We start from the raw sequence: 10557 nt of genomic DNA, 5'->3' as shown, positions 1-10557 counted from the left end.
CATGGTGCAGCAGTTCCAGTTCCTGGGTTGGCCCATGTACCGGGACACGCCCGTGTCCAAGCGCTCCTTCCTCAAACTGGTTCACCAGGTGGACAAGTGGCAGGACGAGTACGACGGAGGAGACGGACGCACGGTGGTGCACTGCCTGTACGAGTACATGCTGTACTACTGATACTACTGCAGTACTACTGTAGTACTACTGATGCTATACTGATACTACTTCAGTACCTCTGATACTATATGATACTACTGCAGTACTACTGACACTACAAGTACCAACATGAAACGACTGTAGTACTATTGATACTATACTGATACTACTGTAGTATTTCTGATACTATAAGTACCAACATGAAACTACTGTAGTACTAATGATACTATACTGATACTACTGTAGTTCTACTGATACTATGATACTACCGCAGTACTACTGATACTACAAATACCAACATGAAACTACAGAGACTACTGCAATACTACTGTATCAATACTGTAGAACTAATTATAGTACAAATACCAACATGATACTACTGCAGTACTTCGGATACTTCCAGTACACTGTAGGAAACACTGATCTCATCATCTTTGGTGATTTGTCTCCATCAAGTGGTGAATTATGGAATAACACATAACACCATTACCACTCTCTTTGTTTCCTTTTCACGATCCTCGTTTCCTCCTCTCCTCTCCTTGTTTCCTCTCCTCATTTCCTTTCCTTGTTTCCTTTACCACTCTCTTTGTTTCCTTTTCATTATCCTCATTTCCTCTACTCTCCTTGTTTTTCACTTCTCCTCGTTTCCTTTTCTCCTCCCCTCTTGTTTCCTCTCCTCTCCTCTCACCTCTGTCCTCTCCTCTCTCCTCTCTCCTCCCTCCTCAGTAACGGCGGCGGTCGCAGTGGCGTGTTCTGCAGCATCAGTATCGTGTGTGAGATGTTGCGGCAGCAGCGCTGCGTCGACGTGTTTCACGCCGTGAAGACGCTAAGGAACAACAAACCTAACATGGTCGACCTGCTGGTAACACACACTCTTATTGTTATTCATATATAATATCATAAGAGCTGCTTTTTGATTTTATTGCAACATTTTGTTTTATTTCTAAAAATATAATCAAATGTTTTTAATTCTTTATTACTAATATACTTTTGTTGTTAGTAATATTTTATTATTGTATATTTTTCATATTGAGTTAGTTTAATGATGAACATGATTTATTATATATTAAAATAATAACTTTAAATCATGTGGTTATACAATTGACCTCTGACCTCTGACCTCTGTGTCCGTCCCTCTGCAGGAACAATATAAATTCTGTTATGAAGTCGCTCTGGAATATCTGAACTCTGCTTAGCTTCAGCAAGAGACTCTTCATCTGTGAGGAGGAGGAGGAGGAGACGAAGGAGGAAGAGGAGGAGGAGACGGAGGAGGAAGAAGAGGAGGAGGAGACGAAGGAGGAAGAGGAGGACATCAACTACTGACTGAGGGTGGAGAGGAAGAGGAGGAGGAGGATGTTTTGCACTGCCTTGTTGGACACAGACTCACGTTGTTTCTCACCTTGTGTCATGTTGTTATTGTTGTTGTTGTTGTTTTTATTGTTTTGTTGTATTGATGAAACCAAAACTTCTGATCGATCGTCAGGTTTAAATGATTTGTCCATTTATCAATAACAACTTTTAATAAGTGACGTGTGCAGCTGCAGCAGGACTGGTCCTGAAGGGTCGTCACGCTCGGCCAATCACACGTGAGCTGCGTGGACCGAGAACTGAGCCCTGAGGGACACCAGGAAGTAAAGATGGTTTCAACCAGATGATCAGATCAGATCAGATCAGATTGAACTCTGAGCTGAGCTCAGCGGTTCATCTTCATCCTGACGAAACCACCTTGAAGACCACGTTGTTTCCATGGCAACTCATTCTGCTGATGACAACGGTGTGATTTGGTCAAAAGCCCAAGAGAAAGTAACTCAGTCGACTTGAGTTGAGAAGCTTCTGTCATCATGTTTTTTTAATTTCCTCCCAGTAAGGTGTCGCTCCGTCTTCTTCGTTGGTGCGTGACGACGCTACAGACGGATCATCGTGTACATAGAACAGGAGGCAGGAAGCAGGAAGAATATTTATTCCTTCAGTGTCGTCGTCAGTCTCATGAGGCACCAGGCAAGAGAGAGAGACAATCACGAGGCACATTTTAATATTCACCACCAGTTACACCTGGAGACTCTGCAGACACATGGCTCTGGGCTGGTCCAACCCTGGTCCCACATGGCTCTGGGCTGGTCCAACTCTGGTGACACATGGCTCTGGGTTGGTCCAACTCTGGTGACAAATGGCTCTGGGTTGGTCCAACCCTGGTCCCACATGGCTCTGGGCTGGTCCAGCCCTGGTCCCAAATGGCTCTGGGTTGGTCCAACTCTGGTGACAAATGGCTCTGGGTTGGTCCAACTCTGGTGACACATGGCTCTGGGTTGATGCCATGTGAGGTATGTTTGTAGTGTTGATTGAACCCTGTTGATAAATTGCTCTGGTGCTGATGAGAACATTATTGTGATGAATTTTATTTATGTTGTATGATTCCAGAATATTCCAAATAAAAATCTCTACACACTTGTCACGTGGATCCAGTGGCTCAAACTAAAGATAAAATTAAAAAAATTCAATAAACAACCTCAAACTTAAGTAACGAAGAAAGTCACAAAAAGTAACTGAAATAACGAAAAGTAACTAAAGAAAGAAAAGTAACTAACGAACGAAAAGTAACTGACGTATCGAAAAGTAACTAAGTAACGAAAGTCACTGAAGTAACTAAAATAACGAAAAGTAACTTAACTAAGAAGAGTAACTAAGTAATGAAAAGTAACTGAAATAACGAAAAGTAACTAACGAACAAAAAGTAATTAAAGTAACAACATAAATAAGTAACTAAGTAACGGAAAGTAACAAAAGTAAAACAAACAAATAATAATATGAAATAAATAAAGTGGTGAATATTCGGCCAGTTGTCTTGAAGTTATGACGATGGTGTGTGTGTGTGTGTGTGTGTGTGTGTGTATGTGTGTGTTTGTTTGTGATGGAGGAAACGTCTCTGGACTCGAGATGCAGTTCATCTTCTGGCCTGCGGCGGCGTCAACCTGCCTGAGCCTGGTGAGAAGCGGGAGGAAGGGGCAGAAGAAGAAGGTTTCCGGTGCGGCCTGTACTTCCGGCGGAGTGTTTCCGTGAAGGAGTTGAAGCAGTTTCTTGTTTGACTCTTTGAATCTCTGAGTTGAACGTTAACGTGTCGTCAGGGTGACCGCGCGAGCCGCTCTGCTCTCAGGTAAAACCGGAAACGTCAAGCTCACCTGTTCCGCTCTTGTCCTGTGAGGGCGAGACGGTCGTTAGCATGTGCTAATGTTAGCATGGGCAGCTGCCCGCTCACGATACTAACAAGTGTGTGTGTGTGTGTGTGTGTGTGTGTGTTTAATTTCTGTCACAATTTCTGTGAAAACACTCGCGTCATCAGCGGTCGTTAGAGATAAAAGTTTAGTCTGATTCTGTTTGAGATGATTTCTTATTTGTAGATGAATGTTTATGAATCCGTCGGTTGTCCCCGGTGCATTGTGGGAAACTGAGTCTCTCAGTCAGACGTTATCACATGATCAGTGAAGGGCAGGAAGGAGGATGATAAATGTTCTGCTGGATTTCAGGTGGTATTTAAGATGACGTCTGGCCTGGTGGCGCCCCCTGGAGGAGGAGAGCAGCTCTGCGTGTTCATGCTGAGAGCCGAGGAGGAGGTGAGGAGGAGGGAGGTGGGCTGTCAGTGGGAGAGTCCAGAGAGGAGGGAGGTGGGTTGTCAGAGCGACGCCACCGAGAGGAGAGACGCTGCCGTCCAGGTGGACCTGCTGGACCAGCTCCGCCATGCAGGTGAGTCACCCCACCCCCCGCAGGTCGGGTCCCTGCCTCGGTCACATGACTCCTCCTCCGGGGCGAGCGGGTGGGGTTTATGTTGTTGTTGTTGACGAAGTGTTGATGTGTTTTCTCAGCGTCGCCTGCAATGCTGCTGCAGTGTTTCTCAGTCCGACCTGACGGACCCGACGGTGGCGCTCTGCTGCAGTACTGCACCTCCAGCACCAGAACCAGAACCAGAACCATCAAACCTGCTGCCAGGCTCTCCCCCAAACCCACCGAGTCCAGGACCCAGAGGAGACCGACCCCTCGCAGCTCCAACGCAACCAGGCGCCTTCCACCTAAACGTCGGGGCCGGGGCCGCCGTCGCCACCGCCACGTGTCACCTGACGCTGACCATCAGGAAGAGGAGGGGGAGGATGATGATGAGGAGGAGGGGGGGGAGGGGGAAGACGGCTCAGGTGACCCTAACTGGACTCCACCTGCAGGTGAGGGGGGGGCTGATGATGTCATCATCGTCCTGTATTCAGATTATATTTTTCAGTTTTGATTCGTGAGACTTTAGCTTTGATCTGTTATTTTGAAATGATTTTCACTCTTGTCTCTTCCTCCCGTCTCCCCCAGACGTCCATGCTCCCCCGTCGTCTCTGGACTCCAACCCCCAGCATGCACCTGTGTGTGCAGTGAAGCTGAAGGCCGGCAGCATCATGTGCGACGTCTGTGGCAAAGTGATGAAGAACAAGTCGAGTCTGGCGCGACACTCGTTCATCCACACGGGGAAGAAGCCGTTCGCCTGCGACCTCTGCGACCTGCGCTTCAACCGCCGCGACAACCTGCAGCACCACGTGACGCGGCTGCACCCGCACGGCGTCGCCAAGCTGCAGAAGCAGCGCGAGCTGCAGGCATGGCTCTGCGCTGCCTGCGGAAAAACCTTCAGCTGCAGGTCGCGGCTGAAGGCGCACGAGGTCGTCCACTCAGGGGTCAAACCTCACCGCTGCGACCTCTGCCCCAAAGCCTACATGAGGACCAACGACCTCGAGCACCACAAGAAGATTGTCCATGCGGGCACCGAGCCGCAGCGGCCGAGTTCGCTGCTCTGCGACTTCTGCGGTAAAGAGTTTAAATGCCGATCGCAGCTGCTCATCCACTTCCAGACTCACACCGGCGAGCGGCCTCATCTCTGCGACATCTGCGGACGCAAGTTCGCCCGACAGCATCAGCTCAAACGACACAAGATCCTGATCCACACCAACCAGCTGAGCCACGAGGAGAACCCCTCGCCCGACTCGCCGTTCGCCTGTGGCGTCTGTGGGAAGCGACTCAAGTCCCAAGCTCTTCTCGCAGCTCACGCTCACATCCACACCGCAGACAAGCCGCACCGCTGCGGCGTCTGTCTGCGCAGCTTCCAGCGTGCCACCTGCCTGAAGCAGCATCACCTGCGCGTCCACCTGAAGGTCAAAATGAACAACGCGCCACACGCTGCGGGCAGCAGGAGGAGCGCCGTGCAAGCCAGAGCATTCCCGTGTCACATCTGCAGTAAAGTTTTCAAATTCAAGTCTCTGCTGGCGAGTCACTCGCTGATCCACAGCGAGCTGCGACCGTATGCCTGTGACTTCTGCAGCCGCAGCTTCAGACGCCTCAGTCACCTGAAGAGGCACCGCGAGGTTGTCCATGCCAACGGAGCGCGGCCGCCGGCGAGTTTCGTCTGTCACATCTGCGGCAAAGACAAGAAGTGTCGCTCGCAGCTCGACAGACACGTCATCATCCACACCGGCGAGCGGCCGTTCGCCTGCGACCTCTGCGCCGCTCGCTTCAACCGTCGCGGGAACCTGCAGCAGCACCGCAGGCGCATGCACGGCATGGGGCAGCCGTCGCCTGAGGAAGCCCCGCCCTTCCTGTTCGATGATGACATGACGCCCGCGCTGACGTACAAACAGGAAGAGACAGTCGTGTCCGTCGATGCTGAGCCATTTCACACGGAGATGCTCGACACCACCTGACGGCGTCTGAACTGAGCGCGCTCAGAATGTCTCTGACTGACACGTGACCAGACAAATAGGAAGTGACTCTAATGAACCTATGATCAATCTGACAATCAGTGATCGATCAGTGAATCGGTGAAGTTCATATTTCCTCCACATCATCGTTTCATTAAACAAACATCGACGCAGCTGATTGGTTTAAAGTTTTAATGACATCACAAAGTTTGACGTGCTGAAGAATCACACACACACACGCACACACAGACGTTTACAGTGTGTGTGTGTTGGGGGGGGGTCTCATCAATCACTCTGATGAACTATTTCTGTGGCAACAGGAACCAGAAGCTAATTTAAAATCCAATTTATATTTAATGAGTCAGATTAAAGGATTAAATGTTACATTTAAAAAAAAAACCTTGCCCACTAGCCCACATTAATACGTTGTAGTTTTAAAACTCATCACTGTTGCTATGGTTACAACTGGCATCCACACAACACAAACAGAGACAATCTACTTCCTGTTTACACTTTCTGGTCACGTGACGGAGACAAAACATTCGATTTAGATTAATAATGAAAACGTGACATTGTGGGCAGAGCCTCTGTCTCCAGCAGTGTAAGATTGTGTTCAACATGCTAGAGCTAAAGCTAACCACTAAGAACAAAATAAAATTAATTTCTCAATAAATGGTTTGTGGTGCGTTCAGGTGGTGTGGGAACAGAGAGGACGATGACGTCATCAAGAGGAAATGTGACACTACATCCTGAGTCTGTGACACATGGTTTATTATCTGATGTTTGAAGAAGAAGAAGTTCAGGTACACAAGTTGACAGTGACATCATCAGTGACATCACTGAGGGACCAAGTCGAGAATATGAAAAACTAAAATCCAGCAGCCTCGTTTATGTTAAATAAATCAACGTCGTCTTGAGATTAAGTGTTTGTGACAGTCAACACTAAGACAACAACCACAGGAAACAGGAACCAACCAGGTGAGTGTGTGTACTCTGTCAGTACAGATGCAGTACAAATACACAGAAAACTAAGTGTGGTAAAATCAAAGCATCTGATGACATCCTCCCTCTGAGCCTAAATGTCACAATGAGGATGATGATTGGCTTAGCTGTGAGGTGATGTCATCCCTCTGCCAGTGGCGTTCTGATGCTGCTCTGATGTCGCTGATGTCGGGGGGGCGGAGTTTTCAGTCTTCCATGCTCTCGGCTTTGGGCGTCGTGGAGATCCACAGGTTTGATTGGTCGGGGGCGGTCTTACTGCGAGGACGACTGTGGGCAGAGAGGTGATGACATCACGCATTGGTTTCCTCAAAGTTTCTGAGTTTGATTCAAAGGGAACAGAGAAAAACAGCTGATTCAGCAGATCGTCCACTGCTGGACACACTGTGCCAGCAGCTGCTCTCGTTAACAAAATGTCGGAGTGTTTGAATCACTGACTAAGCTACACACACTCACAAACACACACACACACTCACTCAGACTCACACAAACACACACTCACACACACACTCAGACTCGCACAATCACACATACACACACTCACACACAAACACACACTCACACACACACAAACACACACTCACACAAACACACACTCAGACTCACAAACTCACACACACAAACAGTAAAAACCTGCATCCTCAGCAGCAGCAGGAGGAGCAGAGGCTGCTGGGAGTTGGAGTCTCTCACCTTCTGCTGAGCATCTGAAAACAACATGTCCCAGAAGCCACCAGGATGAGCAGCAGCAGGGGGATTGTGGGAATGATCACGTAGACCAGTAACATGCCTGAGGACAGACAGACAGGAAGCACGTGACCTGTTGGCGTCGCCCAGATCTGACCCATTTCCTGTTTACACTGATGTTTACAAACAAACCAGGAGGAAACATGACATCACCGATCAGCTGATCATTCGTACCTGAAGCTCCAGCCACGGTGACCTGAGGCCGCACCTCCTCGCTGCCCGCAGCCTGTCTGACCACACCCCCTCCTGCCGTCGTCTCTGACGACACAAAAACAACGATGTCACGCACTTTGACCTGGAAATGTATCAATAACATTTCATTGATGATATTGTGACCTCATAAGGAGTTCCCTGCTCACCTGTGCTCCGCCCCCCAGGTGTGTGACGAATCACATCATGAGTCTCTGAAAAATGAAACAAACAAACAAAAAGAGAGAGAGAGACTGAAGCTGATTGGCCTACAACACCTGGTTCGTTTATCAGAGACTGAAGCTGATTGGCCGAAGCTACCTGGTTTGTATTTGCAGATGAAGTTGTGTTTCATGTTGCAGCGGTCATCATTCCATTGGTGGAGATAAGCCCCGCCCAGACCAGGAAGTGCAGTCGGCTGATGGTACATGACGACGCAGGCCTCTCCTCCGCAAGACGGCTCATCAAAATACCAGTTCCTATGACATCATCATCATCATCATCATCACCATAGTAAGCAGTGTAATTATCTTCATGATGTTTTACAACCTTGTGTGTTGTCGTCTTAAATACAAAACGTCTGGTCGTCGGCTCCGATTGGTTCGTTCACAGAATCGGGTTCTAGTTTTACTTCCTGGTTTGTGTTTGACTTCACCTGTGGTGAGTTCATGTGACGCCGATTAAACAGGGACTTTAAAGTAAAGCCGTTTTTATTTCTCACAGAACAGATGTTAGCAGCCCCAAGCTAATGTTAGCATGATCTTGTATCAGCGCAGATGAGCAGTTTCATTGAATCCGTTCAGATTCAGACTGAAACTCTGACGACCTCTGATGACAGCCTCACCTGAGGTCACTGAGCTTGATGCGATTGGACACTTGCTGTTGAGGGGCGGGGCTTAGTGACGCTGCTCACCTGAAGGTGGCTGGGCTGCCGTCGGTCCACTGGTACAGCTGCGAACAGGAAGTGAACGTGTTGGTGAGCTCAGGATGAGTCTGGTCGATTCCGTCCGCCCGCGTCAGACCGATCCAGAAATCACCATCCGCTATGCCGCCGCCCCCTGGAGCTGCTCCGACCCCACCCACTGCTCCAGAGCGCAGCTCCTAGTGACGAAGAGGAGGAAGATGAGATGAGAGGAGGAGGAGATGAAGAAGAGCAGGAGCATGTCTCACCTGCAGCAGGCGTTCGATGTCCGTCTGCTCGGCTGGACTCTCGATGCTGAGCAGCGAGCCTCCGTCCACCTCGCAGGCCCGACGCGCCTCCATGAACGCTACGCGGCTCGACACGTCGTGGAAGTACGCGATCTTGTAGCAGGGACGACCTGCACCTGAACACACCGTCTGACCTGAGGGACACGGAGTCACATGATCAACAGGATGCTGCAGCTGCTCGTTATCCATCCGTGATCGGGAGGATTCTGAGGTCAAAGGTCACCTGCTCAATGCACCGAGGTCAGAGTTCACGACGGCTGCTTTTCAAATATAATCCCAAACTAACGTTTCTGATGTCACATCTCCGTTCCACCAGCTTCAGAATCTGTGTTTGTGACTGTGTGTGTGTGTGTGTGTGTGTGTGTGCGTGTGTGTGTGTGTGTGTGTGTGTGCGTGTGTGTGTGTGTGTGTGTGTGTGCGTGTGTGTGTGTGTGTGTGTAAGAGATACTTTAAGTGATTAGCTGGATTCTCTTCTGCACCATCATCACTTCCCTGTTAAAGCCTCTGAAGGGTTTTATATATATATATATATATATATATATATATATATATACACAGGTTTCTGTCTACTACAGCAACAATACAATACAATACAATACAACAATACGAAATCTTCTTCTGATACATTTAGTTATTTATTATGTGACGAGGATGTGAACTCATTATTATTATTATTATTATTAATTAACTGAATCATCGCAGAGTTTTTAAAGATAAAATAAAGATACAGAAGATAAGACCTTGACACTCACTCACAAACACACTCACACTCATACACACAGAGTCAAGTTTTCACAATTTCACTCAGAAGTGATCATTGATCAGATCAACAACAACAAGACAGAGACTCACCACTCAGCACCCGCGCTCCATCCGCCATCGCCATGACAACCCCGAGGACCCACAGCGTCACTGGGTGAAACCACATCGTTCCGACTTGTTGACAATGAATATAAATAATAACAAATATTAAAAAAAGAATTGGTTTGTGTGAAGATTTGATGTCTCTGGTGAAATTTCAAAACAAAAGTCCTTGGGATTCATTTCCATCTCTGCTCGTTGTGTCTGACTGTCGCTGCGGCGACGGACTGAAATGTTTCTGTGAGAAATGCTGCTACATCACCATCAACCCCCACCCCCCTCTCAACCCCCCTCCCCCTCTGATCGATCAGTGGGCCTGAAATGTAACCTCCTCTTTCATTAAGCCCTTGGGGGCCACACACACACACACACACACACACTCAGTTTAATTCACTTACAGAGCAGCTGATACACACACACACACACACACACATTGGTGTGATAACACAGTGCAGTTATGATCTGCTCATTGATCCGTTTCTCATCTTCATCTTCAAGGTTTCACAAGGAACTGGGAAGTATTTATACTCTATTTATACTGGGTGTACTTCACTGTATTTATACTGTGGTGTACTTCATTGTATTTGTACTTTACCTGTACTCTGATGTACATCACTGTACTTGTACTGTAATGTATTTCTACTCTACTGCTTTGTGTGTCTATGTCCTGGTTCTGTCTGTGCTAGC

The 10557-nt window shown here is 48.1% G+C and overlaps 3 protein-coding genes across 16 annotated transcripts in view; 2 read left to right on the top strand and 1 right to left on the bottom strand.

The window, feature by feature from the left end:
* LOC118290961 (receptor-type tyrosine-protein phosphatase mu) overlaps positions 1–2599 on the top strand; it is a 73890-nt gene extending 71291 nt beyond the window's left edge. For all 12 annotated transcript variants that reach the window (XM_047329760.1, XM_035618770.2, XM_035618763.2 and 9 more), the window contains 3 exons: positions 1–147; positions 878–1013; positions 1294–2599. The exon at positions 1–147 is cut by the window's left edge and continues 17 nt beyond it. In XM_047329760.1, the coding sequence (XP_047185716.1) occupies positions 1–147; positions 878–1013; positions 1294–1347 (337 nt within the window). In that variant the 3' untranslated portion in view covers positions 1348–2599. The remainder of the gene's footprint in view (positions 148–877; positions 1014–1293) is intronic.
* A 429-nt stretch (positions 2600–3028) lies between these two features.
* Positions 3029–6541, top strand: LOC118290963 (endothelial zinc finger protein induced by tumor necrosis factor alpha-like). The gene is made up of 4 exons (XM_035618774.2): positions 3029–3302; positions 3673–3889; positions 4009–4359; positions 4496–6541. Exons 2-4 carry the CDS (start codon positions 3685–3687, stop codon positions 5869–5871), a joined length of 1932 nt encoding a protein of 643 aa, XP_035474667.1. The 5' UTR covers positions 3029–3302; positions 3673–3684; the 3' UTR covers positions 5872–6541.
* A 76-nt stretch (positions 6542–6617) lies between these two features.
* chodl (chondrolectin) lies at positions 6618–10105 on the bottom strand. 3 transcript variants are annotated; one of them, XR_004786514.2, is made up of 8 exons: positions 9862–10105; positions 8971–9143; positions 8714–8901; positions 8122–8279; positions 7971–8015; positions 7786–7869; positions 7501–7654; positions 6618–7137 (listed from the first exon to the last, which is right to left on the bottom strand). XR_004786514.2 is itself a non-coding variant. In XM_035618780.2 (8 exons), the coding sequence occupies exons 1-8, from the start codon at positions 9935–9937 to the stop codon at positions 7161–7163; spliced, it is 846 nt and encodes a 281-aa protein (XP_035474673.1). In that variant the 5' UTR covers positions 9938–10105; the 3' UTR covers positions 6618–7160. The 3 variants fall into 3 exon arrangements, 2 of the variants coding, with proteins under 2 accessions (XP_035474673.1, XP_035474672.1); XM_035618780.2 differs by having other exon boundaries at positions 6618–7185; positions 7558–7654; XM_035618779.2 differs by having other exon boundaries at positions 7558–7654.
* Between the last annotated feature and the right edge of the window lie 452 nt (positions 10106–10557).

The sequence above is a fragment of the Scophthalmus maximus genome, chromosome 21, assembly GCF_022379125.1.
Source record: "Scophthalmus maximus strain ysfricsl-2021 chromosome 21, ASM2237912v1, whole genome shotgun sequence".
NCBI classification, from domain to species: domain Eukaryota; kingdom Metazoa; phylum Chordata; class Actinopteri; order Pleuronectiformes; family Scophthalmidae; genus Scophthalmus; species Scophthalmus maximus.
The sequence above is the reverse complement of the archived record's forward strand: the minus strand, read 5'-3'. Positions and strand labels throughout refer to the sequence as shown.